We start from the raw sequence: 19,266 nt of genomic DNA on the forward strand, positions 1-19,266 counted from the left end.
AGTCACATGATCTCAGTAGCCAATGACAGAAGATATTCATGGCATAGGGTGAGATGTACTCAGTCAATAGCAACATCACTGTTCAGTAGTGTAAACACATGAATATCAGACGTAAAGTAGACAGTGAAACAGAGAAGAAAAAGCAGCAAATTGACGCATGGCACTTGATGTACAGCCACCAAATAGTTCCAACTTGTCTTAAGTCTAGAAAGAGCTTTATCCCATGACAGTACTGCTAGAAAGCTGACCTGAGACCCACTGCCCTTCTTTATGGTTGGACCCCCTACAAAATACAAACCTGAGAGCAGCAACTACACTATAGTACGTGCAGAAAAGCGAATAAATTGGGAACATGAGTTGCAAAATGCAAAGTAAATATGGTCAAGTGAGGGTACTTTGAAGATGACCAGAGTGTATGTAGAGAAACACAGACAGTTAAACATTTGCTTATTTGCCCAAGGATGGAGTTTGTTTGCACAGCGGAAGATTTATTTTTGTGCAATGACAAGTTAATTAAAGCTGCAGAGTTTTAGAAGAAGAGAATTTAGATGTTCTTACCCAGACACAGAAAGTAAAGTAAGTAAGTGCACAAATAGGAAAAGTTAATGGTTTAAATTAATATACATACAGTATAGGTTCAACAAAAACCTAAGCTTTCACATATAATATTAGTCATCAAATTTTTCTGCTATATTTTTACGAGGGTTTGGTTAAACAGATCCTAAGAGTACAGCTTAAATTGTACCAGCTGAATATTTCCGACAAGCACAGTTATAATTTTCACTACTGTGCACCAAACATTTTGTTGATTATCTGACTGGATAAATGTTCTATACAGCACTTCAATTTTTCCATAGAAAAGCCAGTTACATGCGAAATTACTTGAAAAACTGACCTTGCAATTTTTTCTGAAGGATAATTATACATTTTTCCTGTTGTTTTTGCATAATTTGTACGCTATGAAAGAACTAAAAAAATATGAAAAACTAACCTTGGATCTTTGCCTTTTATTAGTTTGTGGTACCTTTACGATATAACAAACAAAAAAGTTCCACTAAAATTTTAAATAATGGCATAAATGGCTAGTCTTCTGGGCCCAAAATATTTTAAGCATTTGGTCCTCAAAGTGTTAAGTTTTGACTGAGATTCAAGCAGTCTGTGATTTAAGAAATATATCACACATTCTCACAAGTAACATAGTTCATCTTCTGTGAAAGGAAATTTACTTTGAAAATAGTGCTTCTCAATACATCATTCACAATACTTCCCTGCAACATGTTAGAAATGTAGACAGCTGCAATATCATGCTCATCAAAAGCAGTTTGTTGTTACAAAATACTGCATAGTCTTCATTCCAAAGCCTTTGACATATTTTGCTCTCAGCAGATGTTTGTGTACTGTGTTTTGTTGTTGTAAATGGCACATTTTCTTTGCAACTAAAGTTTTATTTTGGTATTATGCTGCTCTCATTTATGTTTTACTGCTTCAGTGTTATTTTCCAATATTGGGCTGAAGTAACATTCTTTGTTAGAGTATCAGTTCTTAATGATAAAAATTACAAAAAACTAACAGAAAACAAAAGTAGTGAAAAATTCCAAGAATTCTAAAAAAAATTCCCAGCTTTTCCCAAATTTTTCCCAGATTTATCATTTATTGCAGAATCCAGGTCACTTCTGGTACTGTATTCTCTATTCTTGGTCAGGTTATAGCCAGCTCCCTTAAATATCAATACCTGCTCTTCTTCACTCAGACACCAAGTCAGTGCCTTAATATCCTGCATTATCTGGCTAAGGCTAGCACTACATTTTACAATGCTTGTGATCTGGTAGCATGATCACAATTTTTTCCTGCGTGTGCTGCCCTACTGCTCCCATGACTGCTACTCAGAAGAAAGGTCTTTTTTCTACTTAGCTTAGTTTCTGATCTGTCTCTTAAATTCTTATTAATGGTTTGTTTTACAATGCTTGCGATCTGGTAGCATGATCACAATTTTTTCCTGCGTGTGCTGCCCTACTGCTCCCATGACTGCTACTCAGAAGAAAGGTCTTTTTTCTACTTAGCTTAGTTTCTGATCTGTCTCTTAAATTCTTATTAATGGTTTGTTGTGCTCTGTTTTGTTCTAAAGCTGAATGAGGCTCCTCTTCTTTAAAAAGCAGCAGGAATCAATATATTTTTCTATTTAGCTTAGTTTCTGATCTGTCTCTTAAATTCTTATTAATGGTCTATTGTGCTATGTTTTGTTCTAGAGCTGAATGAGGCTCCTATTCTTTAAAAAGCAGCAGGAGGCAATATTCAGATTCAGATTCTTTATTAGTCATTCAGCATTGTTACATGCAATATACTTTGTCAGTTCACTTAACCTATTAATTTTACAAAAAAAAATTTTACATATTTAAGTTGATATTGGGCATTTCTAAAAATCTTCTAATGAATAGAATGGATTAGTTAACAAGAAGTTTTGAACATTGTCTTTAAATAATTTGTTAGGCTTGATTGACCCATTTTTAGACAATTTGTTATATATTTTAATTGCCATATACTTATGACTATTGTTAGTTTTAGCTAATCTATTTTGTGGCAACAGCAGAGAAGTACACGTTCTTGTATAGTAGCTATGTCTTTCATTTGTTACACTTAAATTAGGTAGTTCAGCAAGTATGTAGTTAACACTGTCAAGAATATATAAATTAATTACTGTTAAAATTCTATATTTAGTGAACAATGGTTTACAATGTGTTCTATTATCTACCTTAGCCATTACTCTGATTGCTTTCTTCTGGATCACCATAATTTCATTTATTTTTCTGCTGTTTCCCCAGAGTATTAACCCATACCTTAAAACAAATTGAAAAAAGGCAAAGTACGCTGTCCTTATGTACTCAAATGTCACACAACACATCAGTCTCTTCAACAAATATATAACTCTTGACAACCTAACCACTATGTGATCAACATGAGAGTTCCATGTTAGACTATTGTCAAGTACAATACCTAAAAACTTTGCCTTTTGTTTTTCTATTTTTGTAGTCTTTGATAGACTGAACCACATATTCTGGGTCTTTTCCTCATTTAATAGCAGACCATTGGCATTAAACCATGATGTTGCATTTTCTTTTGCCAATTTCATATCACTTACACGGTTATCAAGTACATGGTTTACAGATAGAAAAGTTGTGTCATCTGCATACATATATGTCTTTACATCTATATTTCCTGGTAAGTCATTTATGTGTACAAGGAAAAGAAGTGGTCCCAATTTAGATCCCTATGGCACTCCATGTTGAACCTCGAGTATGTTTGACAGATGACTTCCTGAACTCACCATCTGGTTCCTTTTATTGAGGTATGATTTGATGAGTTTTAAACTTTTATCACATATTCCATAGTACTCAAGTTTAGAGAGCAGAAGTGAGTGGTCAACACAGTCAAAAGCTTTGCTCAGATCACATAAGGTTACCTGTGCGTGCGCATGGTCCTCAAATGCTGCTAGAATGTCTCTGACTAAGAGCTCTATGGCATGTATAGCTGACCTTCCTTTTCTGTAACCAAATCGTGATGCACTTAACATACCATTTAGTTCTAGGTACTCATACATCTGCTTATATATTATGCCTTCAAAGACTTTTCCTAGTACTGGAATTAGTGAAATTGGTCCGTAGTTTGCAGGATCTGATTTGACACATTTCTTAAAGACTGGAGTTACCTTGGATAGTTTGAGAGGATCAGGAAAAAACCCTTCTATGAGACACAGCTTTATAGAATATGTTAATGGTGCTGCAATGTAATGTATGATTTCTTTCAATAGATTGTTTGACATATTAAAAATATCTGTACTGTATGAATTTTTCATTTCTTTGATTATTTTAAGAACTTCATGTTGGCATACCTCTTTGAAGTGTTTCAATGATGATCCGGCCCTATTATGATTTAGGTTTGCTCTCTTCAGATAATCTATACATGTTACATTGGGTTTACTGATCAGCTTTTTGATATCATCAGCACAGCTTACAAAATATTTATTGAATGTATCTGCTGGTATTGGGACTGCCTTGTCGAAGTTTCTGACTTCACCTTTAACAGTATTAATTACTGACCAGGCTGTTTTGCATTGGTTTTTACTATTTTTTTATGAAATTTGTGTTGTATCTTAGTTTCGCTAATTGCAACTCTTTCTTATACAGTTTCTTAGTGATTTTTTCGTGATCCTTAATTTCATTAGAATTGTATACTTTGGCAAGGCGCTTCAACAGCAGTAGCTTATTTTTTAGATTCTCCAGTTCTTTGGTGTACCAAACTTTACCTTTTCTTGTTTTATGGTATTTCTTTTGAACAAGATGGGCTTTTAAAACACCTGTTAAGTAATTGTGGAATGTTTCATAAACTGTTTGGGCACTGGAATCACAGTTTTGAAATAATTTGTCCCAGTTTGTTATGCTCAACTGGTGTGTTAGTTTTATGAGATTGTGTTTTGTTAATATTAAGGTATTAGATTTTGTTAACTTTTGTCCAGCCTTGCTCTCATCCCCTTGTATAAAATTTTTTAACTTTACTGTTAACATGGAGTGGTCTGAGAAAACAAACTCCTTTACCTTGGTGGAGTACATATCACGAGCACAGTTGACAAAAGCATTATCCAAGCACGCTTGTAGTCTTGTTGGTTCTGAATTTACATGATGGAAGTTGTGCTGCCTTAGCATATTCAGTAACTTATTTACACTGGGTTTGTTACATGTTACATCAAAGCTTGAATTAAAGTCTCCCACAATTACAGTTACATACTGTTTCCATTTCGTTATGTAGCAGAGTACACTGTCTAAATTATCTAAAAAAGTTTTATCATCTGAGTCAGGGGAATGGTAGATACATACTATGATAAGTTTCATTATATCACATATGATCCCGGTAATTTCAAAGTGTTTCTCTACACATGCCCAACTAAGATCTAGTTCTCCACACTCTATTTCATTTGAAACATAGATAACAGTACCATCATTACGGTACTGAGATCTGCAAAAACTGTTTCCATATTTATAACCTTCTGGTACATAGTATTGTATTTGTTCTGGTTTAAGTCAATGTTCTGATAGACATAAGAAAGAATACTTATTCTGTGGCAATGACTCATCCAGAATTTCAACTTTATTTTCAAGACCCTGAATGTTTAAAAATAGGATGTCGTTGTGACTTATCTGTGAGTTAGCAGGCTGGTTTTTCACATTTTTATTTTCTTCTTGGCTTGAAACCATAAAAAATTATCACTGAATGACACAGATGTATTTTTCCTTTGGCTCCTCCTTAAGCATTGCTGTGTTGCTGCTCCAGTCGTTGTTGGTTCTGTTACTGCTGATAATGATGGTGCTGCTGCTGTTTCACTTATTTCTGGTGTTTGTTGTTCCATAACTGCTGTGCCTTTCTGTGAATTATTAACATTTGGAGTGTTCACTTGCATTAATAAAATTTCACATTTGTCTTGGAGAGGTGTAGCTTCACTGATAGCAGATTTCACATTGGATTCTACAGGATACACACACTTCCTGTCCATGAGAGGTATGACTTTTCTATCATCACACTGCACATTTGAGATTTTATTTACAAGTTCTAAAATTTTGATTACTATTATGTTTTTTCCAAGTACATTTAGATGGGAACCATGTGTTGTGTGAAATCTTTTCCCTAAATTGCTGATGTTCACAAATGTTACATTTTCAAACCGCTTGCAAATATTTTGCATCTCTTTATTTCCTGTTTCAATTTCTTTATTTACACAGGACCATTCTATCAAGTCGTAACGGTGTGGCACTGAAAAAACAATAACATTTGTTCCTCTCAGCTCATACAGTTTTCTTTTTAGCGAGATTAAGAGATCATTTTTTTCGTTCCTAGCTATATCATTTGATCCCGCCAGGAAGATGGAAAAGTCCTTTTTGCTCAATGAGGAAATTTTTTCTTGACTCATTGACGCAGCAGCACTGAATTTTGCTCCTGGTTTTATTATACAGTTAAAACTAAAATTCTGACTACTTGTATGCCGAAATTCAGCGGCTGTATTTTGTCCTTGGCTGTCGGCATACAGTTCAATTTTACCGGTACTTGCTGTTCCGAGATTGCCTGTTTCCTGCCTATCTTTGCAGTAAGCGAAGTCTTGTTTGGCACTATTTATTGTGTCTTTTTTGCTAACACATGTCGATATTGTCTCAGTAGAGCAACTTAGCGGTGGAAGATTTTTTGAGAGTACTTTTGCATATGATCTTTTACTTAACTGCTGCTGAAATATTCCATGTTTTACCTTATTCACAAAGTCGTTTGGTTTTCCACATGGTACACTTGCACTGTTAACTTCACTTTCACAATCCGTAGTCGAAAGAGCTTGAAAGTAATTTTCGTTAACTATATTTATGTTTCTTTCGCCGTTTTCTGTATCTTGTATTATCTGTTTGCGTCTTTTGTACTTCACTTCCGTCCAATTCTCCGACATATTCGTACTTTCATGGCGCGAGTTTTTCATGTTCCGTTCACTTTTTTCTTCTTTAAGTTTCTTGATATCCATCTTCAAGGAACTGATAATAAATTGTAAACTAGACACCCATTCACTGAGCTTTGTAATTTCATCCTTACAACTGTCACAATTTTTCTTTTTCACGGCAAAATTCACACTTTTTCTCGGACACGCACAACGAATTTTTACACTAGCCGCCATATGTTCTTTAGTTAAACAATTACAGAACTATGCAAACTACTCCACCTTCATCCCTTTCCTGTTACCTTTTCCCACATCCCAATTTCCTTTTTCCTCTCTTATCTCCTCTAATTCAATTTTTACTGTGTAAATTTCTACCTGATGGGTACAAATCTTTGCCTCTTGTACTGTGATCTTCCTATCTTTTACACAGAATGTACATATCCATGGGAGAGCCTCAATGAGAATCCTTTATTTTGGCCCACAGTGATCACCCCCCATGGAACCATAATTCATAGTCCCCACCCACATGTCACAAACTATAAACTAACATGAGCCCATATGCATAACATCTTGTACATTTGTTACTATCATAAATATTTAACCCATCATACAGTTTTATATATTAGGGTCATTCAAAAAGAAATGAGGTGAAGGCTATAAAATGAAAAATGTTAAAGGGACCATAATGCTATTGTCTATGGAAGAGAGTATGGTCTCTATAAGAGCACTGAGGTCCCAGACTCAGCACTAAATGGACATGAGCGCAAACTCACATGAAGACAGAGTGAGCATGTCCAAACTTGACCATCCACTGTACCTACTCAATCATTTTCAAAATAGTGGAGTGGAGGCTTCAAAAGAAGAGCAAAGGGGTGTAAAGGAATCCTTCCTAAATATCCAGTTCATTGATGACATATTTGCTATCTGGATTGAAGGTGAGGACACCCTATCCACATTCCTCCAGAACCTCAACAACTTCTCCCCCATTTGCTTCACCTGGTCCTACTCAACCCAACGAGCCACCTTTCTGGATGTTGACCTCTGGCTCGAAGATGGCTACATCAGTACCTTCGTTCATATCAAACCTACTAACCACCAGCAATACCTCCACTTCAACAGCTGCCACCCATTCCATACCAAGAAGTCCGTTCCATACAGCCTAGCCACCCATGATGTCGCTTCTGCAGTGAAGAGCAGTCCCTCTCGAAATACACCGAGGGTCACACTGAAGCCTGCACTGACTACAATTATCCTCCCATCCTTGTACAAAAACAAATCTCCTGTGCCTTATCTTTCCATTCTCCCTCCACCTTCCAAAGCCCCACCATCTGGCCACAGAGGACCATTCCCCTCGTAACTCAGTACCACCCAGGCCTGAGCAACTGAATTACATTTTCCACCAGGGTTTCGACTACCTCTTGTCGTGCCCTGAAATGAGAAATGTCCTGCCCACTATCCTTCCCACCCCTCCCACAGTGGTATTCCACCATCCACCAAACCTACACAATATACTCATCCATCCTTACACAACCCTTGCTCCCAATCACTTACCCTATGGCTCATACCCATGTAATAGACCTAGATGCAAGACATACATCCTCCCACCAACACATACTCCAGTCCGGTCACTAACATTACCTATCCCATCAAAGGCAGGGCTACGTGTGAAACCAGTCATGTGATCTACAAGGTAAGTTGCAACCATTGTGCTGCATTCTATGTGGGTATGACAACCAACAAGCTGTCTGTCTGCATGAATGGCCACTGAAAAACTGTGGCCAAGAAACAAGTGGACCACCCTGTTACTGAACATGTTGCCAAACATGATATCATTCATTCCAATGACTGCTTCACAGCCTGTGCCATATGGATCCTTCCCACCAACACCAGCTTTTCTGAATTTTGCAGATGGAAACTTTCTGTGCAATACATCCTACATTCCCGCAACACTCCTGGCCTCTACCTTCATTAGTCACTGTCCTCACCCATCCAGCCCCTACCATGTTCCCATTCCAGCATTACACAGCCATCATTCCAACACCACACTCAGTCGTTTTGTATTTATTTTTTTATTTATTTATTTCTCTCTATTTCTGTCCTTCTCCGCAAAAGTAAAGAAACAAAATAAATTAATTCTTATCTTGTGTGTAACAGGAGCAGAATCAAATGTTAGGATTCGCAGACAACATAGCTCTTATGGGCAAAGGTGGATAAGAACTGGTTGATGTATTGAAAGAAATTGGCAGCATGCCTAGCACACAACATGGTTCAAGGATAAACAAAGCATGGAGATGATAAGAGTAGTAAAAAGAAGAATAACAACAAGCTAACATAAAAAATATGGAATGACACATTAGTGAAATAGTTCACTTACCTGGGCAACAATATTAGGCAGGGTGGCCACAAAAACAAGGAAGAACCAGTGGTAGACTGACACAAATGAAGAAAGCTTAAATAGAAAAAGAGGCCTGTTGATATGAAAACAAGGAGTAAGTCACTGAAAGTGTTCATTTATAGTACATCATTGTATGGAAGTAAGATGTATAGTGTTGGGGATCCAGAGAAAAAGAGGCTGGAAACACTTAAATGTGGTACTACTGAAGTATGTTAAAAATTAAGAGGGAAGATGAAGTATGAGATAAGGAAATACTACAAAGAGCAGATGAGGAAAGGAGTGATGAAGGGACCAGTTAATGGTGTGGTTAGGTGTTCTTGCAATGGCATCAAGGAATGCTTAACTTGGTACCAGAAAGGACAACCATGGAGGAAAAAGGCAGAGGCAGGTAAAGACTAGAATATGCAAAAAAGATTTTAGTGTATGTTCTGTGAGCAGTTACACATAGAGATGAACACAATAGGAATAAGGGCGGCCAGCATCAAAACAGTCAAAATACTAATGACCTTTAAAAAAATCTTGACTCATTTATAAAGTATAAATTAAAAATGAAAACTGCACAACCAGCCAGAAGAATTGTTTTCGACCATTTAGACACAGAAGAGCTTGACACATAGAATGTAAGCTCATGAATTTGTAGGAAGTCTGATACAAACACAAGTCTAAAGATGAGTGTACTACATTTCAATTGCAAAAAGATAATAGTCTTTTATAATTTACACCAGTGGTAGTCAACCAGGTCACCTAGTGCCCACTAGTGGGTGTTCCAGCTTTCACAGTTGACAGATGGTGGTAGAAGTTTTAAAAACATTTTCATTAGGTTTTCTTACAATCTTGTCATAAACTATTTGGTAAATTCTTAACTTGCTGTAACTCTGGTTTTATAAACTTTATAAAGATACGTCACTATGGTACTTTATAAAACATTATTATTGTGGAACTAGCGGGCAGTTAGAAAATTTTACTACTAACAGAGATACAAAAGTGGACAGTAGGTAAAAAATGTTGACTGCCCTGATTTACAGTGTATACATGTCGATTACCAGATGAAAAAGTTACCTTAATAAATCCTTTCTTTGCTGCAGCCTGTTTGGCACTTTTTGTTAGATCACCCAAGGTGCTCTTTCCAACATATGTCAAATCCTCAAATGTATTCTTGCTGACACCAGCTGCAGTCTTACTGGCTTCCAGAGCTGTCTTAGATGCTTCTTGGACGGATTTTGAAGCCTCTTCAGCTGCTTTTTTGGCCTGGATAGTAAGCTGCATATACACATACATAAACATCATGAGAATGGAATATAAAACAACAATGCTGCTAATAATTTTATTTCTACACTTTAATAAACACTCTGTACATTTTAAGATCTACTTGTACAACATCTGACTGGGAAATTAAATATGTGTCACCTTGTTATTCACATCCTTGTCATTTAAAACACAAATTTTGTTTTGATGTGTCCAGATCTATATTTACATTGCACTGTACAATCACTTACAGTGTGTGGTGGAGAGTTCTTCTGGTACCACTATTAAGGAACCTCCCCTTCCCTGATACATTTGTGAATGATGCATGGGTGGAATGACTACCTGTGGTGCACAACACCCCTCTTCTTGTGTCTCCTACTGGAGTTCACTGAGCATCCCCATAATGCTCATTAAACAATCCCTTGCATAAACATGGATATTCAAGAAGTGTTCTGTAAGCCACTTCTTTAGTGGATGAATTAAATTTCCATATGATTCCCCTAGCAAATCTCAGCCTGGTATCTTATTTTCCTGCAATTAGTTTTATATGATCATTCCACTTTACATTACTATGGACGAAGTAGGCTACTCCTGAAATCATCTTTCCATTAGACAAATTCAGCCCATTATATCTGGTAGGTAATCCTGAAGCAAGTCACAAATCCAGTCCTACATTTAGTAAGCTCTTAATTTGTTCACTACATGACAGTGTGGAACTGCAATGGATGCCTTCTTAAAGTAGAGGAACACAGCATCAACATGGGCAGCCCTATCTATGGCACCCCAGCTCTCAAGGGCAATCAGATACTGAGATTAAATCTGAAAGCCTTCTTTTTGTGGAATCCATGTTGATTTTTATAAAGGGGATTTCTGTTCTCCAAAAACATCACAATGCATGACCATGAAACTCCTTCCATAATTCTACAACAGACAGGGTTCAGCAAATTGAGCTTATATAATTATGTACATCAGTCCAAAGACCCTTCTTGGAAATCGGAATGAGCAGTGTTTCCAAATACTTGGTAGTCGACTTTGTTGCAACAATCTATGATAAAGTCCTGTTAGGAAAGTAGCAAGTTTTTTTAGCACAAAACCTGTAGAATCCTGTAGGTATCTTATACAGCTCAGATGCCTTGCCACAGTTTAGTGATTTTAGCTGACTTTCTGTTCCATAATCACATACCTCAATATCTTCCATTTTAGAACTTGTGTGTTGAGTGAAAGGAGTAACCATATTATGATATAAAATAGTAAAATAATTTTAGAACACCAAATTCAGTATTTCACCCTCCTATCATCTTGCATTTTGGGGACAGTATAGCACTAAGAAACTGAATGTATGGTTTTTATCTGTTTAAGTAAGACAAAAACTGCAAAATTTTATGTGCAAATGAATGAAAAGCTTCTTGCATTGATCTCCTTAAGCTCATATTTTTTATGTTCAGCTTATGTTTTTCAGTTATGCTTTGACTTCGGTTAAATTTGTGATGAATCTCTCTTTGTTTATGGTTACTGAACCACAGGGGTCTTTCTCACCCCTCAACTTTGCTTGGTACATACTGGTAAAACATGTATTGCACACTGATTCTGTATTTTATTATTTTACACTATACTGCACTCTTATATTCCTTCCTGAGTGTGTTATTTCTATCTGCACTATGGAGAAAAATGAGGTTAATTTCACTCAATGCTTAAAATGACTTTATGGTTGGGTGATATCACACAAACTCTCTTCAGACACTTTCTGTTTCTGTTGACATTGGCCTCCTTCTACATTATGAAAAGCTATTGTTAGCAAGAGCACAAAACTACAGTTTCTGTAAAAAATGTGGTGTAAACCCAATTCACTTTTCCAAATGTTACACCAGGAACCTCAGACAACTTACAAAACTGGGTCTAGGGCAGTTGCAAAATTGTTACACAGTTCTCTTTGTGTTTAAAAAAAATTTTCAGAGCAAATTTATTCCAATTATCAACAATTACAAGTAATTTGCTTTCATTGTTGGCAAAAATATTAACAAACTTCTGATACTTTTTAACTTTTTATCATATTTTCAATGTTTTTCCTGCTGTCCAACAAGTCCTCTCTGATCAGATGTGCTAGTTGACATTTCCATAACTCTTCCCATTTCCTAAGCTTCACCAGTCCTTCTCCTTAACTCCTCTTTCTTTTCCTACAACCCTTCTGTCAGAACAAGGAGCCACTGGCTCCAAAACGTTGCATGTTTCCACATCTTTTATGTGTTTTCTCTAGCTGGCATTTGGTGAGTACAATTTTTATTTATTCATATTATATTTCAATCACATTAAACTGATAACAAAATGTTAATGAGTATATCATAGAGACTGAGAATCAATTACTGTTGTTTCTTTTTTACAAAAACAAATTATTCATCAAAATCAATATGTTAGTTAAATTCAGAAACCAAAAGGTCATAATATGCTTAGGGGTAGGCTCCAAATCTTCCAGAAAATTATCAGTGAGACATATGAAATCATAAAACATAATGAGAACTTTAGGTACTAATGGGGGATGATAAATCATATCCAACCACAAAAAACAAAATAACCAAAGAACCTTCTAAGCAATAGCATATATACAACTATAGACAAAATTGAAAGCACATACTCAATAAACTGCTATGCTCAAATAATGGGAATTATAGGAGTAATCAACCACTATATTTTTACCCATATGAGAGAACGTTAAAGTGATTTATCTAAATAGAAAATAGCTTTCAAAGGTTTTCATACAATGAGTTCAATAAAATCACAAGTTTCAAAGCAGCATATAGGGTAAGTTATATAGGAGTTCTTGCATACTTCATCAGTCAGATATAACTACAAAATTAGAAATGAATAGTACCACCCCCCCCCCCCCCCCCCTTTCCAGATGAAGTGTGTAATCTTGAGGTCAACTGAGTAGACTTACCAGAATTTAGTATTACTTTTATTTCAACTTATAGGACTACAAGATTAGCAACAACTGAACATTTCCTATAGACCAATTCTGTCATCTGCTAGATTACTTCACTAAAAGCTCAAAATAGTAACAGATTACAACATCAATTCCATAAATGAAATGATACAACTCAGATGTCCTCAACCAAAAGTTTTGTTTGAATACTATACTGCTTTACAAGGTATTGTTGTATTTGAGGTGGTATGTTTCTGCCTTCCTGTGACTTTCAAAGTGATTTACCTGCCCAGTTATAGGAGGAACAATAGTTTACTGTAGACTCCCAATTATAGTGCAACTTGCTATTTTTCACATACATATCATTGCCAGAGGTAAAATAAGAGATAAAAGACAGAAAGAAATTATATGACTGACTGGGGTAGAATCCAGAATATGGCAATGTATTCAAATTCATTGCTTTAATGACCATGAAATATTATTTTAAATTAAATTTCTTTTAATCCTTCTCATAGTAAATGCTCAACCTGAAACCTGTACTAATAATATTATAACCAATTATCTGTCTTAAGATGAGAGTAAATTCTTTTTTTGTTTAGGGGTTTACAATTATTCAATACTGCTGTCTGAAATTCCAGAAGTATCTCAAGTGGTGACAATTTTGGCATGTTCTTACACTTGTGGGAATGTTCTATAAAACCTTTCTATCTAAAACCTATTCTGAGAAAATGACAAGTAAATTAAAATATGCTGCTTGACAAAAAAAAGTTGAGCATCCAGAATGGAAAGAGAAATCTAAATAAATTTTCACAGTTTGACAGATTATGTGATGTTATTTCAATGACTACAAATTACAGTCAAATTTACAGAGAACTTAGCAGCATGATATCACTTGTGATGTTATAAGCCTCTTCCATCCTGGATTCACACACTGTTTCAGTTGGGCACAATGTCATAAAGCTATCGTATCCTCTCCTGAGGCAAGCTCACCCATAACTGTTGTGACTTGTCCTTAATATCTTCGATACTAGCACTGGGACAGAGTTGATGTTCAAACTGATCCCACACATGTTCTATTGGGGACTGACCTGTGGGTCTTGCTGGCAATGAAATACCTCAATATGACGCAAACAGTTCATAGAGACCTAACACGAGGATGCAGGATGTCAGTGACATACCGATGCACTGTCAAGAGTTTTCTCAATCATTACCAGCTGTGACCTGATGTCATATCCAATGGCTCCCTGCCTCATGACGTCATGGGTAACACCACTATGTCTCTCTAAAACATTAGAAGAAAATAGGGCCTCTTCCCAGGTTGCGGATTATTCACCAATGATGGTCATTCATGGTAGTGTAGAACTGAAATTCATTGTTGAACACAATACAATCAGCAGTTCATGATTCCCTGATATGGCATCACTCCAAAAAAAAAGCTGTTTGTGTTGTAGTGTTAATGGCAATCTACGCATGGAATAGTAATTCCATTATACGGCTGCTGCTATTCTCAAACAACTGTGTGGGATGACCCAAAACATTGCAGGGAGTCCATTGCTTGTTCTCAGATGGTGCGCATAGATATCAAATGCTTGGTGCACAATATGGATATCTCCCTTTGTTATGTTCAAATGCAGTCAACCACAACCTTGATGACAAGTATGCCTTCCCTCAGGTTCCCATGCAATTCAACATGGGGCCACTGTCACATCTGAATGACCCACAGATCTGCATACTGGATAATTCGACCAGTTGGCTGATTGGAGACCCACAATGACGCCCCTTTCAAACTCTTCAGGTGCTGATAATGCTGTCTCACAAGAGTATGTAGCATCTCCATGTCCTTTGCAGTGATCACTCAATATCTGACACTATTTATGTCTGTTACATACCCTACCAGATCTGGTAATAACACTAAACATAAACAAACCTAATGCACTCTGGTGGCCTTTCTATCTGTCACAGATAACTGCAGCTCTAATCCTTTACATACTTGCTGATGGTGTATATGTGTAGAATGTTACATTGATATCTGACCGTGTCTTTTGAGTGCTTCACTTTTTTTAATGAGGCAGTGTATCTCATCCAACACACAAAATCTCTAGTGCTAAAACAGACAGACTTTAGTTATAAGGCTTTGTTTCTGGAATAATTTTGGTAGGCTTTAGTACCAAATGTGGGAGAAATTTTCACTCTTCAAAATACACCCTTTCAGCTCAAATCCAATATAAAAACTTGTTCAAAGAATAGAGTACTGACTCAATAGCTAAACAAAATAATTTCATTTCTGAATTTGTGTGAATGTTATCTGTAATTCTTGTATTTTATGTTATTATGGAAAATGTAATTGATTTGCATTTTACCATACAGTAAATAATTTGTTGGCAAATCACCTCGCCTCACTCTGAAAATGGTTGGATGGTATTCAGCCAAAATATTAGAAGATGAAGTCGAATTTATGTGGCTGCACACTGAAATTTTATGGACCAGTCTTTGCGCCACAAAAATATGAAGATGCACAATTTGTTGGCAATTTCCTATGATAGGTGTAGTAAACAATGCCACTGTAGTTGTCATTAGACATTCAACAGCAAACAGTCACATTGAGTCTCCTCCAAACAACATTCAGTTTCCTCCAAGCAGTCAGTCATAGCCATACGTTCAGTCATAACCAATTACTCATGGTTAAGCAAAGTGCTATGAAGACCTTATATTAATATGTGTGGTTTTATTTGCCTGAGACTGCAGTCATGTGAGAGTTGCACTTGCGTGAGTGTGTGTGTGTGTGTGTGTGTGTGTGTGTGTGTGTGTGTGTGTGTGTGCGTGCGTGCGTGCATGCATGCATGCATGTGTGTACATTGTTGACAAAGCCTTAGTGGCTGAAAGCTTTCATTGTGAGAGTCTTTTTGTTGTGACTATCTGCAACTCAGCGTCTTCAGTATATGGTGAGTAGCAACTTTCCTTCTCATAATATTGTTATGTTAATATTGCCACTCGTAGAATTATGTTAGACTTAATATGAGTCTATATAAGTCCCTGGCTTATAAGTTTTTTTTATGAACACTGGTAAATGTGAAACTGCAATCTGATTGCCCTTTTAAAGTGGTTGATGAAATAAATACATTGTAAAGTACTTCATGTATCTGCAGAGTTAATATGTTCATTGAAAATTCCTATTATCAAGCACTAATCAGTGATCAAGGCCGAAAGACCACTTCAAATGAAGCTAGCAGGTAATTAATGTTACATGCTGATAATGGATTTCCTCATGTGTCACATCAGTATTTAAGGAATGGTGCTGGACTGTATTATTCCAACTGATAAATATCATATGCCATTTCTTAATATTTATGCACCTTAATTTATATATGCTATTTGAATTATTGATCATCAGCTGTCAGCTTTTAACTTATCACAGTAATTCAAAACCCAATTATAGAAAGAAAATAATACTGTAATGAAACAATGAGATGATTTTTTTCTCTTCTGCTTAGCTGCAGACATTTTGCATGCAGTATCATCAATGTCCATTTTTAATCAGCTTACAATCATCATAAAGCAATGTATGGAAAATAAATTCAACCTATTTTAGCAGCAAAATATTTTTAAATGTCAATTCATTAGTTTTCTTACTGCCAAGCAAAATGCTTTCAAACTGAAGTGATTGCAGATATATCTAGAGAAAAGCTAAATTTCTGCTTGCATGCAAAAATCTCCTTTTCATTTGAAACTATCAGTGTAAAAGCAAAGAATTTCTGTATCAAAGATAATCATTTTGGGTATTAATAATTGCCAATATTGTTAATGATCCAGACAGTTCCCAATTGTATTAGTAAAGTACTGTACACGATTTTATCATTATGTTTTCACTATCTATAAAATAAAAACAAGCAGCAGCAAAAAATGTTATACATCTTCATGTTTCAGGGCATATAAGACGTTAATTAACTGCACAGTACTAAAGAAAAGGCTTCTTGCTTAACCAACATAAGGATACTGGTTCATATATGTCAATACAATTATACACTTCAAGGGAAATCTGGTTTCTGAATGTGTACTAAAGATTTTATTTGCGCTTTACGTGTATCTGAAATTACAGTGATATAAAATTACAAAAATTGCTTCTGCCACTACAACAGAAAACAAAAGAAAAACTAATGTAACCAAATAAATGGTTAACTAACATCATTCATCAAATATTCTTTTTCTAGCTACTTGTGCACACTACCAGTATTCACTTGGAATATTATTGTGTTTGATAACTATATTAACTCCTCCTTCTAAGGAAATCATATAACTCACTACTGCCACTCAGATGGAATAATGATTCAGATGTGTGGCAGTGCTATTAAGCACATTCCATGATTGCTATAAAGTGAACCTTTGCATTGGAATTACATTACCTGTTCAAGAGGTGCAAATAAGCTTCCCTCTTCATGAGTTGCCTCATTGATTTTTTCTTTGGCTTGTAGTTTCAACTTCAGTGATCAAAAAATTAGAAGGCACCAGAAACAGAGAATGTGAAATACAAACAACTTCAGAATATTTGAGACACAGATCACATACTTCTTTAGCAGTATGTTAGAATACCAGTATAAGAAAACAAAGTAAGATGAGAATTTCAGATACAAGTCTCATTGTTGTATTCATCTTTATTTAGGTCTACATACATTTACTTCAGTACATTACATGGACTATGAGGGGTAGTTATACAGTTTTCTATAATCTCAAAAAATAAAATTATATATACAATTTTTTGTTTGTTCGAAGGTACATATTTGCAGTCCTGGTACAGGGACATCCCTGTGCCACAGCACTGTAGCAGACCACTTAAGGGGGCAAAACAAACTACCGGTGTTGATTGGTAAAGAGGATTATCATGTTATGTATACTCGTTTTTTGTGTCTGACGAGGTCCCCGTGCTTGATAATTGGTGTATCATACTTGAAGAAATAGTGTAAAAAGTGAAGATAAGTCATGAATTAGTTTTCAACATCTTTCATGGCATACTGAACGTCACAAAACTCTCATAAATTGTCACATCAACTTTCAACATGTTGCATGACATTTTGAAGATGACAGAGGTCACCACTCACTGCGTTCCACACTGGCTCACACATATTCAAAAAGTTTACCAAACTGAGGCAGCAGTAGAAATGTTGTAGCATTGTTGGGCCACATCAGATCATTTCTTTAGCTGCCAAAAGACAGATTTCTATAATCAAGGTCTCGGCCAAGTCATCTATCATTTGGAAAATTGTAAAACACTGATGGGAGAACATGTGCAGAAGGAATAACACCATGGTAGCAGCTTGTTTTTTCGATGTGACAATTAAAACTTTATGACTACCCCTCATATATCAAGCATGTTATATTCAATAAATCTATGAGCACTGCCTAATGCTCCCTTTTAAACTTTCAACAATCTCTGGTTCTTTAATTTATACATGTTGTATCTTCTGAATATCCTATCTTTCTGCAATCTGTTCAGTTTTAATTGCAGTTCATAATCAATAAATTACAATCACAGTTCATATATATGGACTTGAAATGTTTTGTATTTAAAACCTAGTTTCCAAAAATCTTACCATTATAAATGTATGCAAGCCTTTCTGGTTTCTATTGGTCTCTTTCACATAGACAACTGGCTTTCATGATTCTTTAACCAAATGCTATTGATGATGAAACTGCACTTTGTGCAGAATTCTAGTAGGAGGCTTCCCCTCCCATTCCTTTCTTCCAGTACCATGTTCTCCTACTATTTTTCTCTCACTCATCTTCCTCATTTAAATTTTCATCTCCCTTAACTATCAGAATAAATTATTTTATCTCATTAAACATTTTTCCAATTTCTTTGGCACCTGCAGAGCTAGTAGGCATACAAACTCGCACTACAGTGGCAGTTGTTGGTTTTGTATTTATCTTGGCTATGATAATGTGTTCACTATGTTGTCCATAGTACCTTCCTACTTTCTGAGTCATTATTAGACTCACTTCTTTTTGATAACCCTGTACTCATCTAGCTGGACGTTCTGCACTTCCTGTCACAATATCTAACTTCAATCTATCCATTCTCTAATCTTCTTACCTAATTAAGGAATATAAATTTCTGCTCTCTGTATATTTTGTTCTTCCTGATGACAACATCTTTCTGAATATTCCATGCTCAGAGATTTAAATGGGGGGTTAGGGGTATTTTATCTCTAGAATATTTTACTCAAGACAATACTATCATCATTAAACCATACAATA

At 35.8% G+C, this 19,266-nt stretch overlaps 1 protein-coding gene across 1 annotated transcript in view; it reads right to left on the reverse strand.

Annotated features, from left to right (window-relative positions):
* Positions 1–19,266, reverse strand: part of LOC126474447 (MAP kinase-activating death domain protein) — a 596,268-nt gene that overhangs the window by 356,740 nt on the left and 220,262 nt on the right. The window contains exons 19-20 of the mRNA XM_050101918.1: positions 17,418–17,492; positions 9,915–10,115 (exon numbers count right to left, since the gene is read on the reverse strand). Of these exons, the coding sequence (XP_049957875.1) occupies positions 9,915–10,115; positions 17,418–17,492 (276 nt within the window). The remainder of the gene's footprint in view (positions 1–9,914; positions 10,116–17,417; positions 17,493–19,266) is intronic.

The sequence above is a fragment of the Schistocerca serialis genome, chromosome 4 (assembly GCF_023864345.2).
Source record: "Schistocerca serialis cubense isolate TAMUIC-IGC-003099 chromosome 4, iqSchSeri2.2, whole genome shotgun sequence".
NCBI lineage: Eukaryota > Metazoa > Arthropoda > Insecta > Orthoptera > Acrididae > Schistocerca > Schistocerca serialis.